This window comes from Perognathus longimembris, chromosome 5 (assembly GCF_023159225.1).
Source record: "Perognathus longimembris pacificus isolate PPM17 chromosome 5, ASM2315922v1, whole genome shotgun sequence".
Classification (NCBI taxonomy): domain Eukaryota; kingdom Metazoa; phylum Chordata; class Mammalia; order Rodentia; family Heteromyidae; genus Perognathus; species Perognathus longimembris.
Window position 1 is genome coordinate 32182263 of NC_063165.1, and position 26985 is coordinate 32209247.

General features: G+C 37.3%; 2 protein-coding genes across 2 annotated transcripts in view; both read left to right on the plus strand.

The window, feature by feature from the left end:
- Positions 1-1297, plus strand: part of LOC125351628 (transmembrane protein 45A-like) — a 91811-nt gene extending 90514 nt beyond the window's left edge. Inside the window, exon 6 of the mRNA XM_048346505.1 lies at positions 768-1297. Within this exon, the coding sequence (XP_048202462.1) occupies positions 768-861 (94 nt within the window). The 3' untranslated portion in view covers positions 862-1297. The remainder of the gene's footprint in view (positions 1-767) is intronic.
- An 11664-nt stretch (positions 1298-12961) lies between these two features.
- Positions 12962-26985, plus strand: part of Adgrg7 (adhesion G protein-coupled receptor G7) — a 33590-nt gene continuing 19566 nt past the window's right edge. The window contains exons 1-5 of the mRNA XM_048346503.1: positions 12962-13083; positions 22221-22334; positions 23355-23459; positions 24956-25068; positions 26407-26556. Coding sequence (XP_048202460.1) covers positions 12969-13083; positions 22221-22334; positions 23355-23459; positions 24956-25068; positions 26407-26556 — 597 coding nt within the window. The 5' untranslated portion in view covers positions 12962-12968. The remainder of the gene's footprint in view (positions 13084-22220; positions 22335-23354; positions 23460-24955; positions 25069-26406; positions 26557-26985) is intronic.

Genomic DNA, 26985 nt, shown 5'->3' on the forward strand with positions numbered 1-26985 from the left:
CCCTATTCCCCTGTATGGCTGGAAGTTTATATATTGTTGTTGTGGTCACAATATCCTCATGATGACTGAGTAAGAAAAAAGCTTTGCATTGTTCTTAGTACTCTTTGTCCCACACCTGAGAAGTGGACAACTTGCTGACCCTTTGTCACTAAGAAACTTCCAGCATCAAAAAAAAAGTCCTCATTACATATCCCAAACCTTCAACTGAGTTTCTCTTAGATTATGAACATAGTCACAACTTTCTTCTCCAAACTCCTTAATTCATCGTGGGCCACCACATACAGTTGAATAGCTTTTGTACTGCACAAGAGTCTCTCTGAAGAGTCAAATAAGGGTCTAAAATCTACCCCATGCCTCGGACATGACATGGGTGCTGGCTAGGTTGCCAGCCCTAGGGAAGATATCTTTTGCAACTCAGAGGTATATTTTTTTGGTGGAGAAGCTCCATTAATACCCAGTTTTATCTGGGCTTGTCACAGCCAATAGACTCTCTTACTTGTTTTAGAAATGATTTTCTGAAGCCACATTAACCATGTGATTCATCTTTGAAAGGTACCATGTTATCTGTTTGTTTAAATTTTGCTTTAGTCTACAAAAATTTTCTGGTTATCCTCAAAGTCAAATAGAAATGATTTTCCGGTTTGCATTGCTTCCCTCATTTATTGAAATAATCTGCAATTGATAGCATTATCAATATATATGTTCTCCTTTTTTCTTTTGTTTTCCTTTAGATACATGTAACCAGAGATGTTTTTCTTTTTCCCTAGGTTAGTTAGATGGAGACTTAGGAGGCTCTGCCCATCAGAAGTTGAACTCCTGAAAAATACTGAGCAAGAACAAGAATCAGAAGAAGAGGTGTGATTGTGATGGTCTAGTTCAGCCTTTTCTTAGTTCCACTGTCTTTGCTTATGGTTATATTATTTGACCTTTTGCTTGGAGAGCAACTGGCTGAGGTTGACTCTATTCTGTTTGTATTTGCAATTTTGCTCAAGTATCTGAATTTAAATATTTTATGTTTACCTTTGAAAATACTTTGGGCAATAAGCTCATTTTGCACATCATTGTATTCTGAAGCAAGAGTGACTGTTCCCAAGTCACTCCGAAACTGTTTCTAAGGTGCTAAGAATATGAAACATAGTTGTTTGATTTGCCTTACAGAGATATTCAAGGTTCCTGGGCTTGCTACTATTTGTTATTCAGCACACATGGAAATGTACTTGTTTATCTTTTTTGCTGTAGTGGAAAATAAAAGATTGCATACACCTTGGTGATTGAAACCTCATACTCTTGCTTTTGTTCCTAAACATTTTTTTTTTTTTTTTGGCCAGTCCTGGGCCTTGGACTCAGGGCCTAAGCACTGTCCCTGGCTTCTTCCCGCTCAAGGCTAGCACTCTGCCACTTGAGCCACAGCGCCACTTCTGGCTGTTTTCTGTATATGTGGTGCTGGGGAATCGAACCTAGGGCCTCGTGTATCCGAGGCAGGCACTCTTGCCACTAGGCTATATCCCCAGCCCTCTAAACATCATTTTAACCATTGCGTAATGCAGAACCTGCCTGACACAGAAATGCTTCTATGAGACAATGCTCTCTGAGCATCTAATTCTCCAGCAGAAGAGTTAACCAGAAGTAGTCTGAGGGCTGGGGATATAGCCTAGTGGCAAGAGTGCCTGCCTCGGATACACGAGGCCCTAGGTTCGATTCCCCAGCACCACATATACAGAAAACGGCCAGAAGCGGCGCTGTGGCTCAAGTGGCAGAGTGCTAGCCTTGAGCGGGAAGAAGCCAGGGACAGTGCTCAGGCCCTGAGTCCAAGGCCCAGGACTGGCCAAAAAAAAAAAAAAAAAAAAAAAAAGAAGTAGTCTGAAGTGTGTGGTTTTTCTGAGAGGATAAAGGGGCTGACCCTCAAGAAGCATGGCCACAAGGCTGCCAGAGTTGTGTATTGTTTGAAAGAAGCAGAAGTCATTACCACATAGTATGGCCACCATGTCATCCTTTCTCTTAGTCGATGAGAAATGAAACAAGGAAAAGTCTTTTATTGAACATCTGGGTTAAAATTCAAAGCCCTTCCACAGATGTGGAATAAGTAACTCAGTGTGGTCAAGAAATCTCTCCATTTCTTCCTCTACCAATAACCAGCCTCCAGATCTCTAGCAGTCACCTTATCCCTCTCTCTGAAGTAAGGGACATGAGCCAACTGACTGAGGGAGCCCTGTCTAGGACTGTCACCTTTTATAAGTGGTAACATGGAAGCATGTGGATAGCTAGCGTAGCACTTTGTTGCACAGAAAGGCAAGTCTCTGCCTGTACAGAAAGAGGAATGGCCCAAATGTGAAGGAACGGAGGCAGGTTTGTGGACCATGGGAGCTGAAACACAGGCATTCAATTGACAAGGTATGCTGGCATTCCAGAGCACTGAGAAATCCAGAAACTACCCTGTCTGGTATGTATCACAAAGATAATGAAGAAAGACAGTTAGTAGATTCCTCACATCCAAGATCTAGGCAACTTCATTCTGTGATGTAAAGTTAGAAAGAGAATATACGTGCAGATGTCAAATCTTAGTGCATTCTCGCATATGAAAATACCAACATGCCACCCTGGTGCTGGTGGCTCTTTCCTGTAATCCTAGTTACTTGCATTAGGATTACAGTTGAGGCCAGCTCAAGCAGGGAATTTCATGAGCCCCCTATTCAACCAACATATGGGTACTGTGGCATGAGAGTGCATGCCCATCATCCTCGTTTTGTGGTAGCCTGAGGTTAGGAGGTCTGTGGATCCAAATCAGTAGAAAAGTACTCAAGACTGTCTCAATGGAAGAAGCTGGGAATGATGCAGGACCTATTCTAAAAGTACTAGAACAAAAAAGTGCTGGAGTATAGGGAAAAGCTCAAGTGGTAGAGCACAATGCATAGATTTCATATTCCCAAGAAAGGAAGAAGATGGGTAGAGACAGGCACACACACACACACACACACACACACACACACACACACACACAGAGAGAGAGAGAGAGAGAGAGAGAGAGAAAGACACAGCAAGAAGCAACATGCCATGGTCTTACGGGGATCATATGTTCTGTCCTTTGTGTATGCTATATCTCAGGAATCTTTTCTAGTTCCATCAAGAATCTATGGTTTCAATGTAACTGAGACACTCACAAGACAATATGTTGGAAATTAACTGTACAATTTGGGGGGAGGAAGTGGAAGAAAAATGAGGGAGGGGTAACAAGTTTGACAAGAAATGAACTCACTACCTTACTGTGTAACTGTAACCTCTCTGTATGTCACTTTGACAATAAAATAAAATTAAGAAATAAAATCATTTTTTAAAAGATTCTATGTCTTCAAAGGAATGAGCTAGGGATGAACTGAAGTTACTTAAAAATGGCATTATTGGAATGTATGCCTCATCAAGGAGTTCATAAATTAAGTAGCATGGATCAGTACTTTGGGGCTATCTGAATCTAGTCCTTGAAATGAGCCACATACTACAAGAACCTTTTTGGGTAACTTTATAGTTATACTATTAGCATTTTATGGTTTCTTTTTATGAAATGACATGACAAATTAATCAATTGTGAGTAAAGCCAAAATTGCAGAGTCTGGATTTTTTTTACATTGTATTAGGAAGTCTTAAGTTAACAAATAAAGGTTTTGAGTTATAAATAAATTATAGTCAATAGGTTTTCTGGAAAGCATGTGAAATATTTTATGTTTAGGTTTATCCTTAATAGAATGACTTTTTCATGGAAGACAATGTTGTTGAGACATGAGACTGACAGAGGTAGAAGTGGGTGGGGTTCTTGACAGCGTTGTAACTGAATCTGATTCATAGTCATATATCACACGTCGACAGTGGTTTTCCCCAGCCTTCTCTGAATAGGGAGTGTGCCTTCTTATATGTAGTCATACTTAATTACTTGTCTTTTTGGCCTATTCATGAGCATACATAGTTCCCAGCCAGGTAGCTATGTTACTATTGCCTGGCTCTTAGGAAATTCCCTCCCTTTCCAGGTATGTCAGCTTCCTCATGAAACAGACCTTTTGCAAAAGATCTCTTTCATTCCTCTACAGAAGAAGATAAGACAAAACACACAGTACTGTCAAATCCTGGTTTGTAGTGTTGGCTGTGCCGGTGCCCTCTGCTAACCTACAGGAGAGAGAGAGCAAATCTTATAGGACATTCTTTTAGGAGGAAGTGCTACTTAAGTACCCTGAGTCAAGATGAAGGACAGATCACCCCAAAACCTGTTTTGAATTTTATTTTTTAGATTTGTTTAAGTATTTCAGTTTTAAATTAAATAATTTATTAACTTGTTACACTTTAAAAATTAAACATTTAAATTCTACTTATAGACTAGCAAATCAATAAATGAACCATTTTGGATTTTATGCAGGAATTTAAAATTACCTTTTGACTTCTGACCTTGATGTATATTTTTTCCACACATATTTCCTATCTGATAGGATATTATTCACATTTTATTTCACATCTATTAAAAGTGATATTTCAGTGAATTTTAGGTCACCTTTTATCCCCAGTAATCAAAGACTATAGCTCTGAGTTAAATCATGAGTAGCTTTCAACCCATGATGTCTTGAAGCAGGTAGCATATGCACTTATTGAGTGTGTGTATGAATTGTCAGAGGAACTTTATAGCTAAGAACTGTTAAAATGGGGATGAGAATACATTTCTTATCTGAGCTCTCATGAACATCGGCTTTTGGCTTGAATTTTAATGTCCTTACAGAGAGGTTAAAGCTTTTAAATGAGAATTTAGAGGTAGAGCCCCAAAGAATCCGATGTTTGAGATCTTTTGCCTGAAGCCAAAAAGGTATAGCACTTCCAAAACATACAGGAATAAGATCACCCATTAATCCAGGGCTTTTGTCATTAAGGATGGAACACACTCTTATCTGATTAGAACACAACACAGGTTTCCTTTGCCTCTGAAATGTAGTGTAAGTTAATGTTACACTCATAACTTTGGTTCTTTGTGTATTAAATGTAGTTCAAATGTACAGTTATACTTTCATACGGCATTCCCAACACAACCTGACATATTCTCTGCTCCTCAGAATATTTCATATTTTCATACCTATGTTGTATAAACACCTTCTCTCATATAACTGTCAGCTTATTTCTGAAGATTCTTTAGGTCACAGATTAAAAGTTGTTTTTTTTTTTGTTTGTTTGTTTTTTGCCAGTCCTGGGCCTTGGACTCAAGGCCTGAGCACTGTCCCTGGCTTCTTTTTGCTTAAGGCTAGCACTGTGCCACTTGAGCCATAGCGCCACTTCTGGCTGTTTTCTATAAATGTGGTGCTGGGGAATTGAACCCAGGGCCACGTTCCCAACCAGATTAAAAGTTTTCTGTCCAACTACTTCATAGTTTCTTCTTTTGATAAACCCCCAGAGATAGTGTCAGTCAACATTGGATCATACATATTTTTTGTTCTCCATCTCTAGATACAAATTTTTCCTTCTCATTATATTTCCTTAAGGGAGACTGCACTTTTTTTTTGTCTTTTGTAGCACCAAAAAATCTTTCTTGACCTGCAGCCCTGGACAATGAGCTATAGGAACAGAAAGGAGAGAAGAAGAACATGGCCATAAGAGGTTTACGTAGGCAAGGACTTGGACCAGAGTTAGTGACTTCCCCAAGATCCTGCAGTCAATTACTGGCTAAGCCTTGATGAGAAATAAGTCTGTCAATACCAAAAATAAGGACCAATGCGTGAAGACAGAACATACTGTAGAACAGAATCACTGAAGAAAAGATGGTAACAATGCTGCCCTCTAGTGGCGCAGTATGGAAAAATCCAACTCATAAGGAAATACCAGGTTGACTTTCTAAAAGCTGTGGAAACTCAATGACAAATGTGACCACAGAAATAAAGGAACTGTTTCATGTTTAGAAATTACATGTTTTATTTTATTATTACTTGAATCTATTGTTATGGTCCAAATGTGCTTCTAGGTCCCCAAATTGATATGTGTAATTCCTAAGCCCGTACACCTCAGTGGGGAAATAGTCATTTCTGTGTAAATAGTTCACGTGACACCATACCGGGTGGAGGAGTGTAGCTTCCAATGGAATGTGACAAGTGTCTTGGACAGAGGGGGATTTAAATGCAGACAGACGCATACACGCAAACACAGAAAGCACCCTATAAACAAGGAGGCAGATGTCAATATGATGCAAAGATCCACAAGTCAAAACCAAAGACTGACAATGGAAGCAGCTGGAAGAGGCAAGAAATAGATCTTACCCTCTCACCTTCCCGGAGCATGGTGCTGTCAATATTGTCATCTTGAGTTTCTCCTTCCGGTGCCGTGGAATAATAAATCTCTTCCTTTGGCTGCTCCATTTGCAGCATTTTATTAATGGTTTCATTTTAAACTTAACATTGTAGACTTCAAAATGAGGTAAATAGATGAGCTGGGAAATGATAGGCTGCAGGGATTTAGGTATTATCTCCTTAAATTTTATTACAAACTATAAATGAGTTATCTTTGTTGTGAAACAAAACCTCCAGGCAACTTGAACTAGTTATCCATTTATACTATTTTATGGCTCCATCAAGTTGTATGCTTCCTCAAGCATTTGATTTGTCATTGTAGCATTCCTCAGGTAGGTAGTGCTTACACTTGTAGCATAGATCATGGACCCAAGCTAGTGACTTCTGCATTGTGCTTGGTGTCCTTAATGTTGTGTACATCTGCTTTCTATCTAGGTCACAAACTCCTCAAGTGTTCTTGAGTATCATGAACTATGAATAAGCTTTCTGGAGTTTGTGGGCCTTCTTATCATTAAAATACATGGTGCTTTTGTGAAACATTCCTGGTTTTAGTTTCATAGGGAAAAAAAAGCAAGAAAGCAGCTGGGCACTGGTGGCTCATAGCTGTATTCCTAGCTACTTGGGAAGCTGATACCTGGAGGATTGCATTTTGGGGCCAGCATAGCCAATACAGAAAAGTCTACAAGACTCTATCTTCACTTACACAAAATGTTGGACTGGGGGCATGACTCATGTGGTAGAGTACTAGCAGTGAGCCAGAAGGCCAAATGAGGGTGCTAGATCTGGGGTTCAAGCCTAACTACCAGCAATAAGAAGAAAGGAAAGAAGGAAGGAAAAAGTCAGAAAAGAGGTAGGGGAAGAAGGAAGGAAGGAAAAAAGGAAAGCAGGAAAGAAGGAAGAAAAAAGGAAAGAAGGAAGGAGTAACAAGCAAACAAGAAACTTTCAGGATAGGGTCATGTGATTGTGGAGACTAGTAGAACTAAAATCTGCAGAGTGAGGCAGTGGGCTGGGAATAGTTGATGCAAGTTTTAAGGCATTTCATTTTTCTGAGAGAAGTCAGATCTTTTTCTATTGGACTCTTCAATTGAGTAGATAAGCCCTATCTATGTTGATAACTTGCTTTAGTAAAAGGCTACCTATTTAAATACTTCCTGTTAATTCTCATCTAAAACAAACTTTCATGGAAATATCTAGAACAATGCTTGACCATATATTGGGTACCATGACTGAGCAATTTGTTACATAAAGTTAGCCATCACAGTCACAAGTGACTTCAGATTCTGGAACTTATGTCTTTTAGTAGCCTCCTGTGACACTACATATATTGGCTTTGTGGCTTTCTTCTACTCATAGAATATGGTAGGCATATCACTGAACAATTTCTTGTCATAGGCCTTTGGAGTTCTTATGTTCTTGCTATCTTGGACCCTTGTTTCCATGTGAAGGAGCAAGCTTATTATACTAAGGAGCTTGCAAGAAGGAAAAGATCCCAGAGGAGAGGAGATTCAGAGGTAGAATGAGGTCCAGCAATCTGAACTTCTTTGTCATCTTAGCTGAGGCTCCAGGTGTAAGAATGATTAGTTGGGTCTTTCAGTGTCAGATGACTTAGCTAAACAAAGATGTGAAACACTGCTATCCCTCTTGAGTTCTGCCTAAATGGCATTATCATAAACTAATAAATAGTGACTGTGTTTCAAGCCACCAAGTTTTCAGGAGGATCTATTAGGCAGCAATAGATAACTGATACTGAAGCCAAATATTTCACTAAAAGCATTATAGTACAGAAAAGTATGCAAGACTCTATCTTCAATTAACATGTGAAATGTACTAGAGGCATGACTCAAGTAGTAGAGCACCAGCTGTGAGCAAGAAGGTCAAATGAAGGTGCTAAATCCTGAATTCAAGCCCAACTACCAGCAAAAAAGAAAGAAAGAAAGTCAGAAAATGGGGAGAGGAAAAAGGAAGGAAGGAAGGAAGGAAGGAAGGGAAGGAAGAAGGAAGGGGAGGAGGGAGGAAGAAGTATCCAGAGTATTATCTCATCAAGGTATGAATGACAAGGCTGTTTTACACATGACAATGAAACATCCACTCATCTTGCTTCAAATCAGCACACAACTTCTTATTATTCTGTTTTCTACTAAGCCATGCAAGAATTTTTAGGAGGAAGCTTCTGTATTAATGCATATTCAAAATGCCTCTTCCTTTTGGTTCAGCAAAACTTTTGGAGATAATTGAGCATGCACCTTTGTCATCATTTTCACCTATTAGTACGTGCTCTATGATCTTGAGCTAAGCATTTCCATTGTGTTCACCATCTTTCCTGCTTGAAATATGACCTTCTTAAATGAAACATGTTCAGAAATATACCCTTTCCTAAAGTGTATATCTATATGAGTACGTGTAGGCTCTCAGAATAAAATATTCATGCATCCTTTGTTTGAGGAGGGTGCTGCTTCAGAAATGACTTCAGTCTGTTCCTTACTTCAAGCAATAAATCTTGATTTGATCTTTCATCTGCTGGGGGCATTCTTAGATGCTTTGCATATATCAAAGATAGAACCCATTATATTCCATTCTATTCACATTCCCCTATATGGGAAGTTCCTAATGAATGCTCACAGGCTTTTTTTCTACTCCCAAGGGCGGAGACAGAGAGTTGAAGAAGTCCAGGTTGATCCCCTTCCACTGCTGGAAATGAGTCCTGAGCCTGTAATGAAAGCTTCATTGTAGGGCACTGATATAATGCTTCTGCACTGCCATCATGTTCCCTGATGGATTTCTTGTTTAGAAGATTCTGGGCCAGTGACAGATGCTGAATCCTTGAGTTGGTAATAGAGTCTTGATGACAGGGTGAAGAGGGATTGGCAAAATCATGAAAATGTCAGATATAGGTCAGAGATTGTGTTTCAGCCTAGAGGTGTGAGGCAGGGACATGAATTGAAAGGTACCCTCGATGCAGGCTGATATTAGATGCCTGAGAGATGAAAAGAAATCCTTATCTTGAGCAGTAGTTACTTAACTTCAGTGACTATTAAATCACTTGGAGGACTTGGGTGAAAACAGATCTCTGGGACCCAGCCCCCAACTTTCAGATTCAGTAGGTTTCTTACTTTCTGTAAATGGGTATATTCTAAGGATTACTTGTAATATTTATCATATAAAAACAATTTGTGACGGCTGGATGCTACTGGCTCACACCTGTAATCCTAGCAATGCAGGAGGCTGAGATCCTTAGATCTCAGCCTGAGTAAGCTGAGTTCAAGCCCCAGAACTGGCACTAAAAATAGTTATGTCGTAAGAGAATTTACAGTAGCCTATCTGTGTAGATGACTTTCTACATGCTCTTGGTCTCTGATGGGTGCTTTGACTGATTTACTCCTTTACACTACCTCTCACCTGGATGATCTCTTTCTCTATTTGGCTTTCAAATACCAAACTGTCTGGTTTGGTCATAATCACATCAATGCCTTCTTCATCTTGCTTGGGCTCTGACATCTTATCCTTGTCTTTTCTTTTAAGACACTCTGTTTAACTCCCTGGGTCTCTGACATCTACTCTGGGACACTGTCCCTCTCTACCTATACTAGAGGCCCTTGCTCTGCTCTTCTTCAATGATTCACTTAAGGACTGAAAAGGAAGGAAAGTAGGCTATTGTAACTCTGAAGATGAGTTTTCTTCGATTCATTTCTTGAAAGTTTTATAATAATCATTGTAGCAATCTTTCACCTCCTTGGTTAGGTTTATTCTTAGGTAGGTATTTTACTTATTTTACTTATGTTGTTGTGAATGAATTCATTTTCCTAATTTCTCACTGGTGCTGCTCATTATTGGCATACAGAGAAGGCATTGATTTTTGTGTTACTTTTGCATCCTGCTAAGTTATGGAAGGTGTTTATCAGCATTAGGAGCTTTTTTAAATGGGCTCTTTAGGGAAATTTGACTTTTCTTCCATTTGTGAATGTCTTTTTTGCTTTCTCTTGTTATATTGCTCTGGCTACAAATTCCAGTACCATATTGAACAGATCTCCCTTGTTTAGTTCTGCATTTATTTATTTTTCTTATTTATTGTCAAAGTGATGTACAGAGAGGTTACAGTTTCATACGTTAGGCACTAGATACATTTCTTGTACTGTTTGTTACCTCCTCCCTCATTCCCCCCTCCCCCTTTCCCTCTCCCACCATGAGTTGTTCAGTTAGTTTACACCAAACAGTTTGCAAGTATTGCTTTTGTAGTCATTTGTCATTTTATCCTGTGTTAGTTCTGCTTTTAAAGGGAATGGTTTTGTTTTTCCCCATTTAGTATAGTGTTGGCTATGAGTTTATCATACATGGCCTTTATTATTTTAAGGTACATTCCTTTAAGTTCTAGTTTCTTCAGGGCTTTTTATCACAAAAGGATGTTGAATTTTGTTAAAGGTCTTTACTGTGGCAATTGACATGATCTTATAATTCTTGTCCTTGTTTCTGTTTATGTGCTATTATATATACACAATATTGTGTGTGTGTGTGTGTGTGTGTGTGTGTGTGTGTGTAAAACTAACATTGCATACCTGGAATAAAACCAACTTGATTATGGTTCATGTACAATTTTTTTATTAGATGATAAAATTGATTACCAAGTATTTTACTAAAGAGTTATATCTTCATTGAAGAGATTGGTGCATGGTTCTCTTTTGCTCTGTGTCCCTGTCCAGCTTTGGAATAATTATAATATTAACTTCATGTAATGAGTTTAGTGGAGATACATCCCTTTGTAGTCATGGATAAGTTTGAAGAGTAGGGGGCTGGGAATATGGCCTAGTGGTAAAGTGCTTCCCTCGCATACATGAAGCCCTGGGTTCGATTCCTCATCACCACGTAAATAGAAAAAGCCAGAAGTGGTGCTGTGGCTCAAGAGGTAGAGTGCTAGCCTTGAGCAAAAAAAAAAAAAAAAAAAAAAGCCAGGGACAGTGGTCAGGCCCTGAGTTCAATCCCAAGACTGGCAAAACAAACAAACAAAAAAAACTATGTCAGAAGTTTGAAGAGTAGTTGAAGTTTTTGAAGTATTCCCTTATGACCATCTAAGATTTTGCTTGTGTTTGTTGTTATAACCTCATTTTTGTCTCAAATTTATTTATTTGAGCCATTCCCTTCTCCTTTTAGTCAGGTTAGCTAAGGCTTTATCAGTTTGGGTTTTTTTTTCAACTTTTTGTGCAAATTCTGACTTTTTTGACACTTGTAAAACTTTGCTTTTACTAATTCCTGAGGAAAGTATTGTCCTTATATATTCTGGAGTAGTTACATTTTATTATCTTTCATTTTAACAGTTACTACTTGTGTTATGGGGAAATATATCCTTGTTTCTATTCCCAAAGAGAATATTAGTTCTTTGAGGAACTGTCCAGATCTTAAAACAATTTTAACTATGGAAGAAATACCTGTGGTTCTGATGAATCAAGGGAACAGGCACTACACGTGTTTGATCCTTCAGACACAGAGCTCTGAAGAGGTGAGTACTCATTCATACATTTGTTCCTTCAAGGCGAAAGAGGGATCCTGGCAAGAAAGTTGGAACTAAAGTGTCACTAAAGCTACAGAGAAACACCATGTTTCTCTGAAACATGTCCTGTTTAGAGAAACATCATGCACTGAAATTGAATATTTTTTTTCTGATACTGCTATAAATCAGAAGGCTGAAACAATAGAAATGTATTATCTCTCAGCTATAGAGGCTGAAAGACTCAAATCAAGGTGTCAGCAGGTTAGTTCCTTCTTAGGACCCTGAGGGAAGAATCTGATCCAAATCTATCACCTTAGCTTGTAGATGGCTGTCTTCTCCCATTTATCTCTTCATGCATCTTCCTTCTATGAATATCTGTGTACAACTTTTCTCTTAAAAGGACACCGTTAGAGCTATCTTCATGGTCTCAATTTATAAGAAGTAAATGGATTATGTCTATAATAAGTTATCTCCAAATAAGGTCACATCATATGAGTGAGGTGGATGCACAATATAGCCTGACAGCTGGGTTGTAATGCTATGATTCAATACTTAAAAACAACAACAACTTTTGTTCACTTGCCAACTGTGGCTGTCAAAATGCAGGCTCCTTAATGAAATGTGAACATTGAGATCATGTGTGGCCTTTACTATTTGTCTTGTCATTAACAGCATATGTTATTTCCCCCTAAGAAACCATTTGCGTGACCTCATCTGCACCTGCTCCTCTACCTCTGTTGGACCCCCCTAAAACAAAAATTATGAGAGGCTGAACTGTAGGTGACCACCAGTATCTACTACCTTTCTGGACTTCCTCTCTGGTTTCTTCTTGCTTGTTCCTCTCCTTCATTCTCTTACAGGTCTGGATAATTCACCCTTTGACCCGCTAGGCTAGTCCCTCCCGGCTTTATTGCACTGACTTGTCTTCCCTTTCCTATAACACCAGTCACCCTTTTCATATTTCCTCCAGTGAAGGATAAGGATATTGCAAGCAGCATATGCACCTTTTACTAGATGATTTAAACGCTATCCTGCTGAAATGAATCTCAACCCTAAAATATGAGACACTTGCCTTATGGATCTCTGAAACAAGGGGCTATTTTTATATAGTTTTTAGCTAAACTTCAGGACAGAAGAAGAGGCCTGCTTCTTTTCACCGGAGAGTAGCTTTGTCATGTGGTTCCACCATGCCTTTCTTCCATGCTTGTAATCGCAGGATGCTGGTTGCCATTGCATGTGGACTGCTGACGGCTGTCGTTTTGGGACTCAGCATCTGGAGAATAGTGATAAGAATCCACAGAGGTAATATGGCCTTGTTACATTTAACTGAGAGAGAGAGAGAGAGAGAGAGAGAGAGAGAGAGAGAGAGAGAGAGATTGTGAGAGAGAATGGAAGCTCTATCTCCACCTCCTATTGCATCAATGCTGGACAGTACTTTTTCCAGTCCCATGCTGCCAACCTCGAGGCCATTTATAAAGTATACAACAAGAGCCTATTGATGGATTATAGGAGGCTGTGTATATATGAGTATGTGTGAGTGTGAAAACGTTTGCACTGGCTTCTTTATGCTCTTTCAACTTCTGACTCAATTCATAATTTGAGCAATGGTTAAAATGATTAATAATATGTATTGACATAGCTGAAGCTAAGAAAGGTAGTTATTGGCACAGACTCACAATCAAATGTGTAAAATGGAACATCATTGCAGCAAAGAAGTTTAGAAATGTCAATAGAGTTGTAAGTAAGACCATCTTAGGGTTTGCAGGTAAGCTTTCTGCTTTCTAGATATACAAAACTACTTAAAAATTAAGATAATTAAAACAATTGTTTTCTGGTTATCAACATATCTGTTAATCCCCTGCAGGGCTCCAGAGCTACGTGAAAAAGACCGGGAGGGGAGAAAGAACAACATAAAATAACATAATGTTGAAGGAAAGCCCATGAGAACTCACACCAGAGACTTTTAGTGACCTTAATACTGGTTCTTTTGGGCTGGAACCCTTTATGGACTACCATAAAGGGATTCAAAGTTGGATGCATGGAATGCTCCTCCCTGTAGAAAGCTGATAAAGCTTCTACAGAAACTGGGTAAACAGAGGTAATTAATACCCATCAGGGGATTCAAGTCTCTCCACTAAGTAAATCATGGCTGTAGAAGAGTCTGCCAGCCAAGACGTCCTGCTGAGAGCAAAGCAGGTCACATGTTGGCTGCTGATGAAGTGGTAACTAATGTCGGATCCTTCCTTTCTCTCCCAAGCTCCAAGGGAGAAAATGCTGTCTTCAATAGCACTTAGAGAGCTAGAATAAAATATTTACCAGAAGAAAGACTATCAGATTTAAACTTGCGAAAGATGGTTTGGGTGGTTTAAGGTTTGTGAAATATTTAAATTCAGGTTTAAAAAAAAAAACAACCCAAACCTGTGAATTCGGGATTTCTTTTTCCCCTCTTAAGCTCACTGAATTTATAAAATCTTATTTAAACAATAGCTATTTCAGAAGTCTCTTTCATTTCTCCTTCCTTTATTTATATAACATCTAGTTTTAAAGGGAAATTTATCACTTATGAAGGACATGGTTATAATAGAACCATTCAAACAAGGACCAAAGTACAAAAACAATATAAGGAAGAGGAGTAGAGAATAGAGGTAGAAGGAAAATAAGCCTGATGTTGGTGGCTCATGCCTGTATTCATAGCTACGCAGGAGGCCAAGATTCTGAAAAATTATGGTGTGAAGCCAGTCTGGGCAGTATGTGAAACTCCAACTCTTAATTGACCAGCAAAAATAGAGGCATGGCTTAAGTGGTAGAGAATCTAGCCAGGCAAACCAACAGAGTGAGCATGAGGGGGTAAAAAGCAGTACATAAAAGTCAAGCCATAAAGAGGATTCACTTAAAATAAGTACAAAACGGGCTGGGGATATGGCCTAGTGGCAAGAGTGCCTGCCTCGGATACACGAGGGCCCTGGGTTCGATTCCCCAGCACCACATATACAGAAAACGGCCAGAAGTGGCGCTGTGGCTCAAGTGGCAGAGTGCTAGCCTTGAGCGGGAAGAAGCCAGGGACAGTGCTCAGGCCCTGAGTCCAAGGCCCAGGACTGGCCAAAAAAAAAAAAAAAATAATAATAATAATAAGTACAAAACATATTCCTGAATTTCTTGAGAAGGGAAACCCAAATCAATCTATAATCCTTTCTTATTAAAACAGCCAGCGCAGAAACTCCTAACTCACAATATATGTAGTAAGCAGTATTCTGTTGTTTTGCTAGGTCAAGTTAGGCTCTTTGGGAAGCCATGCTGTCTTCAAGTCAATGAGATCTACACTTTTTAAAACAATCATACTAGTGTAGATGAGGAGTGAGGTTTCTACTTTGTGGTGCTCTGAGTCTCCAATGGTATTTATACTTGCTTATTGGTTTGTTTGCTGTGGAGTGACTGCCGTGTTTTGCCACTTTCAACTAAATCATACCAAGTGCTTCCTCCAGCCTTCTAGAGTTAGTAAGTTTAGCTAGTGCAGATCAACAGTGTGCATCTTGGCCCCTGATTACGTGAACTAGAGAGATAATTCACACAATCATAGCCCCAACCATCCATAAAAGAGTACAACTTTAATATGAAAAAAGTCAAGATGTAAGCTTTGATATGCTAGTCATATTTTATGTAGTACAGATTTTTTTTTTCAATTTGGCCATGTCTTAATCAAGCCTCCAGTTAAAAGGTCACAGCTGAAGGCTCTGGTGTTGATAAAGGTGACAACATTCTATGGGAATAGTAAGATTTCTTTCAGAATTGCTGGAATACACTGTCATTTTTGCATATAATTGATGAAAACATTAATTAATAACCTTTTTTCACTAAAGCAGCACAATGAGATATTTTCTAGAGTAATACTTAGCTCCATCTGTGTTCTCAGGCACAAGATTTCTTCCACTTAAAGTTTCCCTTAGCAAAGAAAAATTTCAAAACTATTGAAAACTTTTGTAATTTCCAGAAAGAACTCTAGACTTGAAGCTCCCCGGTGGTGTCAGTTTACGTAGGACACTCTTCACCGAGAGTTTCACACAAATAACTCCTTCTTTGACGACAAGTTTTATTGTATTCCTTTCCTTTGATACATTCCAGCTTAATCCAGTCTAATGTAAACATAGGCAGATGTTTATAATCACAACGGTCAGGCATGCTTTCTTTGATGTCTATTAACAGTAATTTTTAACTGCAAGGCATAATGAAAATGCTTTTATACCTATTTAACCATATTTTATTTGGCCTCTTCTGTCTCTTAGACCTTCTTGCTTTCTGCTGGTTTTGCATCTCTTTCCAAATATTCATTCTAACCTTCTTTCTCATAGGGCAGTTCTATTATTCCTCCATGCAGCAAGAGACTTCAGTAGGTTGGAACACTCCCAAAGCCCAAGGTCAAACTGTATAGTCCTAATAATTCTCATTCGGTAGAAAATGTGAGTTCTTGGGAAAGGTAAAAAAGAGTGTCTTATTTATCAGAAAATAATCTGCCCACAGATACTTGGTTTTTATCCCATTCAATCCCACTACTTTCTGCAAAGTCAAACTCCTTTAAAGCTAATTCCTGTTACCAATCCTGGAGGACAATTGTATTAGAAGTGTCAAAACAAGTCCAAAGAAGTGTTTTCTGGGTTGGAGGAAACTGGATTTTAGTGTATTTGTAGTATTATTTAGTGTCAGTCCTGCTGTTACAAATGTCTCCTCTCCAAATCATTTCCACATTTTACTTCCTCATATACCTATGTCTAAATAAAAAAATTAGGTAGTTTCCATGAAAGGGTAGAGGTTTGAGAGTACCTTTTGTTATGTATTTGACTGAAGGATGACGATTATTTTATTTATTTATTTATTTATTTTTATTTTATTTTATTTTTGCCAGTCCTGGGGCTTGAACTCAGGGTCTGAGCACTGTTCTTGGCTTCTTTTTGCTCAAGGCTAGCACTCTGCCACTTGGGCAATAGCGTCACTTCTGGCCATTTTGTATATATGTGGTGCTGAGGAAATGAACCCAGGGCTTCATGTATATGAGGCACGCACTCTTGCCACTAGGTCATATTCCCAGCCCCGAGGATTATTTTTAAAATAGAAATCAGAGATGGGTTAGTGTTGATGGCATTTTAAAAGTCACTGTCTTAAACTGGGATCTTGGCTTGGTGGATTATTCCTTGATTTCTAGGTATTAGATATCCTTACTTGAAATGTGGATTATGACTATCACCTGTTGGTTTCTGATGACAGAAGTTATGAAAGATCTTTATAAAATACAATGGTTAGAACTGCACACTGGCAAGTAGGTGGGGAAAGGTCTGGAGGTCAGACTGCCTTGGATTAATTATTAGAATTGCTACTAAACTAGCTGAGTAACTTACAGGAAGTTACTCAGTGTTTAAACAAGTTACTCAACATTTCTGTGTCTTTGCCCATTTGCCCATGTCTTAATTTCTTATGAATAAACCTTGTCTCCTTGAGATAACATGAATCAATGATGATAAATGATGATGTTAAATATGTGTTAAGACAATGTCTAATACATTGGAAGCACTCAAATATTGGTTACTATCCTCTAACTTATGAACTTTTAGATTAGTCATTACAAAGTATTGTTTCTTCCACTCCCTAAATTATATCTTCAATGGATACTATTGGCCTAGACTGGACCTTTGGATTGAGACTAAATTTGTCAAATACAAAAGACTGCAGTAGGTTTAATCATTAAGTTCAACTAGCTGGAAACCGAAACAAAGCGTTCTAAGAACAGCCATATCACCTTATATTTGATTTTCAATTTATGTCATACTATACCAGCAAAGGAAAGGTTATTAACTTATTTAATCATTTTATTGAACTATTTCATTAATCCTTAATACTGAGTAAAGTTTACCATAAATAAAAACTATAGTAACTGGGCTCCAGTGTCTCATGCCTGTAATCCTATCTGCCCAGGAGGCTAAGATCTGAGCACAACAGCTTGAAGCTAGTATAGGCAGGAAAATCTGTGAGACTCTTGTTTCCAATTAACCACCAAAAATCTGGAACTGAGCTGTGGTTCAAGTGGTAGAGTGCTAGCCTTGAGCAAGCTTCCAGGCCCTGAGCTCAAGTCCCAGGATTGGCATACACACACACACACACACACACACACACACACACACACACAGAATGAAATAAAACAGAAAAATCAATGTAATAAAACAAATAATACCATAGGACACAACAAAGTAAGTCTGTGGCTTCAATAAAGTACTAAAAATATAAACACAAATTCAAATACATTAAATTCATCTGTTTTAAAAGTATTATGTCAGATACCATTAAAACCAAACAAAGAAGCCATACTATTTATACAAAGTATTATACTACTAATGGCATTTTATGTGAAAAAAAAGGATGATAAAAAACAATTCTAGGTAAACAGTAATCAAAACCAAAGTGAGTTTGTAATAGTTATATCAGAAGTAAGACTTACAGGTAAAAAGCATTATGAAGTACAAGAGCATATTATTCTGTGATAGAAGGAAAAATCCATAGTTCTTCATAGTAGCCATCAGTTAGTACAGATTCAAAATATATGAAACAATTCTGGGCAAAATTATACAAATATATGTATAGACTGATATCCTACTATGAGAAACTAACTAATCGATCATGCTGAAAACATTAGGGTTCAGAAATCTACAAAGAAAATAAGAAACAATAAATTTGTGTATTAATATTACAACAAATGGAGCACTTTAAATGCGTTAATTTGAGGAGAATAGAATCTGAACATGTGCCTTTTACTCATATATGCATGCATTTCATTTATTTAGGTATTTTTAAACTTTTCTCAGTAGTGAGGCATTGCTCATATTTGGTTAATTTATTACTGAGTTTTATGATTTTTGATGCTAATTTAAATAAAATTATTTTATAATTATATTTTTCAATTGTTGCTAATATATAACAAAGATGACTTAATGTAATTTGAAATTGCTAAATTTATTTATTAATTCCAGTAGCTGTATTAGAGACAACCTGAAATTTGATTTGATTACTTGCAACCAAGGATAGCCTTATTTTATTTACCTTTTTTTGTTGTTATTTTGTCAGTTGGGGCTTGAACTAAGGGCCTGGGCACTGTTCAAAGGGTAGCACTCTACCACTTTAGCCACAGAATCACTTTCAGGGTTTCATTGGTTAATTGGAGATAAGAATCTAATAAGACTTTTCGTCCCTGGGCTGGTTTAGAAATGTAATCCTCAGATCTCAGCCTCCTGAGTGGCTAGTATTACAGGTGTGAGCTACCAGCACTGGGCCAATTTCATTTAACTTTATGTCTTTTATTCTTCTTGCCTAACATACTAGCTAATAACTTAATACAAAATTGAAAAGAAGTGGCTAATGCAATTATACTGAACTACTTTTTTTCTGTGAAATTTAGAGGTAAAGCATTCAAAATAACACAAAAATATGATGATAATGTGGACTGCTCATAGGTGATTTTTATCCATTTGAAGAAGCTCCCTTTTATTTCTTATTTTTGAGGATTTTTTAAAGTGTAAGGTGCGTGTTGCCTCCTGAATTTAACAAAGTGGCCAGATGATTTTTTTTTAATTTTTATCCTTTCAGATGGTAAATTAAATTAATTGATTTTCTGTTGTATTACTGGGATAAATCTTACTTGGTCATGTTACATTATTGGTTTTATATATTACTGAATTTGTTTTACTATTTTAAAGGTATGTAAGTGATATTTTTTTAGCCTGCAATATTCTTTCCTTGTAGTATTTGTCATAATTTTGGTATCAGAATGATAAAATGATTGAAGAATTTGGCATTATTCATTGACTGGTCAAACTATTTGACTTAGTAGTTTATTACTTTCAAAATTTTCTCAAGTCTTAGCAGTCTCCATAATTTCTCTACATGTAGTTTTTCTTGTATTTATTTTCCCTAGAATTTGCTGAGTTTCTTGTATCCGTATCTTAAGTTTTTAATCAAATTTGAGCAATTTTGACCATAATGTCAGCAGATCCTATTTGTTCTCTTCTTGCTTTATGCAAATTCAGTTACATAATATGTTAAACTGCTCGATATTATCCATAGGTTCTTTTTAAATTTTTTATGTATTTATTGTCAGAGTAATGTACAGAGGGATTATAGTTTCATAGTAAGGTAGTGAGTACATTTCTTATCAAACTTGTTACCTCCTCCCTCATTTTTCCCTCACATTCCCCCCTCTTTGATTCCCTCCCCTCTCTCCCCTGAGTTGTACAGTTGGTTTACAGCATATTGTCTTATAAGTGTTGCTGTTGCATTGGTTTGCTTTTTACCATTTGTCTCTCCATTTTGGTGTTCCCCTTCCCTAGTTCGATAAATGTGCATACAACACCCAGTGTACCAAAGTCAGTTACAGTGACATCAAGGGTAAAACCATGGGGAAGAAACACAAAAGAAAAAGGCATAATTTCATATGATACATTGAAAATAAGACAAACCACTTATTTCCAAGTTTTGTAGCTAATTTCGCTTAGCATCATCTTACGTGATCGTATGTACATTGCTATTGAGCTATTGTGCTCCTCTGCTAGGATTATCCTAGACAAGTACTAATTGTTTCCAATGAATGAAACCATAGAGTTTATGTGTCTTTGGGTCTGGCTTATTTCACTTAGTATTGTTTTATTTCCCAAGTCTTTCCATTTCCTTATGAATGGGGCCAAGTCATTCTTTCTAATAGAATTTCATTGTGTATATGTACCACATTTTCTTGATACATTCATCCACTGAGGAGTATCTGGGTTGGTTCCATATTTTAGCGATTCAGCCATAGGTTCTTAAAGCTCTCTTTAAGAGAACTTTATTTCTCTCCATGTTTGAAGAGCTTCTGTAGTTTCTACGCAGACGTTGGCACTTTTTTTCCTTGTCTCCACTCAGAGATATCGCTTTTAAATTCCAGTTACTCTGGAATCTGAAAATAGCTTTTTCTCATACTTTAACCAGTTAAAACTTGTGTCAGCAATGGTTTTTTTCCCCACCAGTCCTGGACCTCAACTCAGGAACTGAGAGCTGTCCATGAGCTTTTTTTTTTTTTTTTCCTCAAGGCTAGCACTCTACCACTTGAGCAATCGCTCTACTTCAGCTTTTTGATAGTTAATTGGAGATCACAGTCTTCATAGACTTCCCTGCCTATGCTGGTTTCAAACCACCATCCTCAGGACTCAGTCTCCTGAGTAGCTAGGATTACAGGTGTGAGCCACTGATGCCTGGCTACGTTGCAACAACTTTTGTCCCATGGCTTGTATAGAGCTCCTAATGGAAAGATTTAATAAATGTAGAATATCTTTCAGTTCTATCTGTCATTCATAGAGGTCTAATACCCTCAAAGTAAGTTTTAATTTTTGTTCAGAGTTTAAAATCATTATCCACAGCTTCAGAAGTTGGAGGAAGGAAAGCCATGATCCAAGATTGGCTGTGGGCAAAAATGCAAGATCCTATCTGAAAAATAAAACAAACAAAAACTGGGTGGGGCATGGCTCAAATGATAGGTTCCTTCCTAGCAAGTGATGGCATGAATTCAAACTCTAATACCACCTCCCCAAAAATGTCAGAGGGGGCTTCTCCATCATTGTTGGAACTAGAGCGAGAACTCTACCTCCTGTATTATTAGGCTTATTTAATATCTTCACCATCGATTGTAATTATCAATTTAGACAGCTCAGTGTGCTTGGCTCATTGTTAGGTAGTCATTTTATCCTTACAATCATGTCTGGCATGTGTTTCCTGAATCTAAGGATACCTATCTATCATAGAGCCAATGCTTTAGTTAGATCCTCACTTAACTGGTCTTTATCTTTGAGATTTAGCCACTTCCAATATACAGATTGAGGAATCATCCTAGAAGACATTCCTTCCATTACTTTGTTTTAAGAACCTGTATTTTCTTTCAGTAGTAAACCTACTTGGCTGGTCTGTAAAGATCTTCATCACCCACTCCATGTGTAGCTGTTGTTCCACATAGAAACAATGCTAAATGTTAAATGCTCTCCTTAGACACATCAGAAATTTCCATGCTTTTGTGATTTTCCACTTTGTATCCTGCTTACTTGTAACATCCAATTACATCTGGCTTTTCTCAAAATAATCTATTGCTGTCTACAATCTATGTATTGAACATAAGATCTCCTCTGTCTTAAAGAATTCTAATCTCCTTAAGCAAGGTTTTGTATCTTTCAACTATGTTTTTTCAGTATCCATAACATATAGCAAGGACTGCATACATTTGTTGATTCTCTTTTTTGTTGATGACATTGCTATAAAGGATATTTCTTAGCAATGATACTTAAAGTAATTGTTTTACATAAAAACAAAAAATGGTCACAGGTTTAAAACAAGGTACCCATTAGACATTTCTCATGTTATTCTGTCATTTATTCTTTCCTCAGGTACATATTCTCCCCCATCAAGCACCACTACGGAGTTCTGTAGGAATGGTGGAACCTGGGAAAATGGAAGATGTATTTGTACAGAAGAGTGGAGAGGGCTCAGGTGTACAATTGGTGAGTTACTTTAGGTAATGCTAGGGTGAGGTTTAGGCAATCTTTCTGATAATAAGAGTAGGTAGTCAGACTTCTGGAAGCTTTGATTAATGATCCTCCAAGCACTGTGCACAGTGACGACATCATTAACATGTGTTGATGAGCTGCACAGCTACAGCTGCATTTTATTTTGGGGCTCCATATAATCAAGATTTGTTTCCTGTCAAGGTTTTTCCCTATCGAATTTACAGGTGTATATCCTGCTGGCTGCAGTGTCTAATCCAGGGCCATGAGTAATTCCCTTAGGCTCTTTCCCATGTTGATATATCATATTATCATGCTTAAAATGTCCCAGTTTAATGTCTGTAACTTTTCTCAAATAAAGATGGATCTTCATATGTGCATGCTTATATGAAGTTTTTGTCTTCCTTTTTTTGGAGGAGTTAACTTAGTTAAGTAAGTGTTTTGACTTCAATTAATGATGTCTCTGTACTGAAATTCAAGGCTGTTTCTTAGTCTGAAGTGCACTTCCTGCACTTCATGCAGCATATTTGGGAATCAGAGTCCTGCCATTACCCTCATAGTTCCTTATATTTTTATTAACAATATGTCCTACAAATGTCCATAATTCAGGGGCTTTGGGGCCTTTTTGTTAAGACCCACATCCTCATAATTCCCTTTGCTTCTTTAGGCCATGTGTTTTTCATTTTCTAATCAGAAGCACTATCATTGCTACTATAACAGTGCTCTCACACATTCCACCCCACTCGAAGTCTAAACTGTGCCTGTTTCAACTAAAACTGGTTATATGATATGCTATTCTAATGACATAACTATTATTATTCTAACATTATTCTAATGACATAACTTAACCAGATAGGATGATATAGAAGTTTCCAGCAGGCCAATTCCTTCTATAAGCTTTCTATTATCCTTCAAATTTCATTGCAAAGTTTTGAATTTTACCTTTTATCTGGTTTTGAATCTCAAAAAGACAAATAAAATGCATCATTAAAAAGTGTCATTTTCTTTCAATTACAGTTAATTTCTGTGAAAATAGTACATTTCAGCAACTTACTTTTGCCAGAATTGCAGTGGGAAGATATGGACCATCTTTGCAAACTTGTGGCCAGAACACACCAAATGGTATGCGTTTTCTCCCATATCTTCTATTTAAAAATCAGAATCACTACCATCCCTCCAGCTAGCACTGTTCCATGAAATAAGTATCAAGGAGAGTTTTGAAGAAAGATGTGTGTGTGTGTGTGTGTGTGTGTGTGTGTGTGTGTGTGTGTGTGTATCAGTCCTAGAGCTTGAACTCAGAGCCTGAACAGTGTACCTGAGTTTTTGCTTAAGGATAGCACTCTGCCACTCAGGCCATAGCTTCACTTCTGGCTTTTTTGATGATTAATTAGAAGAATCTCATGGATTTACCTGCCCAGGCCGGCTCTGAACCCAATCCTCAGATCTCAGCTTTCTGAGTACCAGCACCTGACTGAAGAAGGACCATTATGATGTCATTGCTCAAAATTTATGGTGGTACTTCACATTACCTTAATTTTCCAAAAGAAGCTTAACATGGATTATTTGATTGTGAATTCCTCCTAACCATCACATTATTAGTATACTTAATTTTTTCATCTTATTTTATCTCTTAGAATTTGATCAAGTGAATAATTGTTTTTTGAGTTATATAATTTGTCTCACTTTTAAAATTAATCTGGATTATGGACTCACACCATACAATTTCAGGCTGCATGATCTTGAAACAGTAACGGAATCAGTTAAGTCTATTTATTGTCAGTAATCCTTTGCCTCCTTTGTCATTTTGGTTATCTGTCTTAGAACATTATTTAATTTTATCAAATCTAAGTGAACATAACAACCTGACCTCCATAGAGACATTCCAAAGTAAAAGAGCAAATAATATTTTCCATTCCCAATATGTTTCAAAACACTAACAATTAATTTAACTATTTAAGGGAAAGGATGAAAAGATAAAAATTTCATATAACCCAATAATATGTAGGGTGTTGATAATTTGTTTTATTTCAATACCACATTGGACAGTATGCTCTAAGAGTGGTCTTCAGAAACTTATGCTTCTTTCCTGTTAGCTAGAGACAACTTTGCAAAATTATTTTACTTGTCCTTTTTTTGGCATTGACTATTGTCTCATCAATGCTGAAAAGAACTTACATTTCTTACAGACTGGGGCATCTCAAGAATTCAGCCACTTCTAGATCATTTAGAGAAATATTTTGTAGAATTTCTCTCAGTAATGATCCTAAGGAGAATTTCACATTTAGATATTTACTATTGTGATATAATTACTATTACTATTGAAATACAAGTAAATTATTTGAATTGCTCAATCCTGTATGTGTCTTTTCCTTATTGATTTTAAGTACTTACTCAACTATTCATGATCCGTCTTTACATTTTTCTAGCCTTTTGATTAAGATCTCAGTAAATGAAAATAGGACTTCAACTGTGTTTGTGTTTACCATGTGTACTCCATAAAGCACTGGATAGTGACTTTATGTGCCTGTTATGTTCATTTATTTGAAATATTTCATAATATTTATGCAACTGGTATAACTTATAACATATAACTGTTCTCTTTTCTTTTTCTATGAAAGCGGGCAAACCATTAGCAATCCGTTTGTGTACTTTTTCTCCTTATGGAGAGATAAAATTAGAAAATGCAACAAGAGGAAATTGCAATGAAAGTCTGGAAAGCCTGGAAAAGCAAGTATGTCCTCTAGCCTATCAGAACTGGCTAATGTTATGAGCCTAGGCAAGGAAAAATTTACTAATTCAAATTCAATAATTAATACAGAATATGTATTGGTTTTGTACCAATATAATGGGAAAAAAAAACATAAAGCAAACCACCACTATAAATAGGAAATTTGTCTGTACTGTGTGGAATTCTTCATACACACTGTGCCTTTAATCACAATTAATTCTTAAACATCAAAGAGAAGTACTAATGCACCTGATTATAGAAAAATATAGTCTTGGGAAATGAAGTGTTTAGCCCTGTTGACTAATGCTCTTGATTTTAAAATCCATATTATACTACAGACTTCCTAATCATAGATGGTCCCAGTGGTGGGGGTGGGGCAGGCAGAGAGGTCAGGATGTGCAGTGGCATGCCCATCCCTTGGACTAAAAGAAAGAATAGACTCTAGAATTTGACAAAGCAATGTTTGACTCTTAGCGCTGCTTCCTCCAGTGTGAACTTTGAGTTAGCTTCTAAACCTCTCTGAGCCTTCAATGGGTATGAGGAGTCAACCCACAAAGTTGTTTTGCTATTGCACATGATAATACCTGCCAAACATCAAAGACGTGCATAGCACATAGCCAAGACCTGGTTATTGAATGCTCTGGGTATTTTGTTTCTGTCTATGGATTGAATATTGTTTCTGATGCTTCCTCGACTATGGGTTTGATGTTTTGAAGAAATGCTGCCATCTAGTGAGTAACTGGGCTCTACTCAACCTTGACATTCCACTGCAGTAATGACAGCATGGGTTTTGCGTGTTTTTGGACTCACAACACAGAACCCTGTAGTACATTGTCACGTGGAGAGGTTATCCACACTAGTGCTTTCAGGAATGTCTACGCTGAAAAGACAGATAAAAGTTTTCTAATTCATTGCTGACCAATAGTTTGTAGAATACAATAAAAATACGCTGTTAGAAAAATGAAAATGACATATAAAATGCAGACTTTTTTTAAAAAACTGCTATTATATCCAACTGTATAAAATTTACATGTCAATTCTAAATATTTGCTTTCAGTTTCTGTGCTTATTTCCATCTGGACTTTATATATTGATATGGTTATATCAATATACCTCTCTCTGAGGCAACCAATAATGCTTAATCAATCATGACAGACAAAAACAGAAAAGACAGAAAATAATTGGCCTGCAATGCTGTATTCTTTATATAATCAAAGAAAAGTGCACTTAAAAACTGGGTAGGCATGATATTCAGGAGTGTGAAGCCAGCTAAATTTCTACTGGCAGTTGCTTCTGAAGTGTTAAATAGTTGTGCAAAGTTAACTACATTTTTTTAAACAGATAGACAATATTACAACAGACTCTCAGGCTATTTCTACAGCAGCACAGATTTTAACATCTAACACCAGTGGATTAACTGCTGAGAACATCATTTCTGCTTCTACTGTGGTTGGACAGATCTTCAATGAATCCAGAAATGCTTCCCCTGAGGTAAAACTCAAGATTCTTGGTAGAGGCAGTTAGGGATGTAGCTCATGGTTGTAGCATCTTTCTGTAGTAAATGTGAAGTCTAGAGTTTGCTTCCCAATAATAAGGCAAGTGCATAGGAGACGTAAAAGAAAGAGACCACAAACTCTACTCATGACATGATTTGAGTATGGTTTATATTTCTTTAGGCTGTTTGGAAGAAAATTCTTTTGGAGGGGTTCCCAAAGAAATGGAAAAAAGGGTTCCTTGTTTAAACATCATGTTGTGGGATAATCATGATTCTTACGTTTAATTTTCCAGAATGTCTTAGAATAAGCACATCTTTTATTTTATTAGTTCGTTGACCATTACATCTTCCCCTCAGTCTCCCTGTTCTATTCCAAGTGAATTCCACAGAATTCATGACTTACCTTAGACTCTGGTCTCTTTATT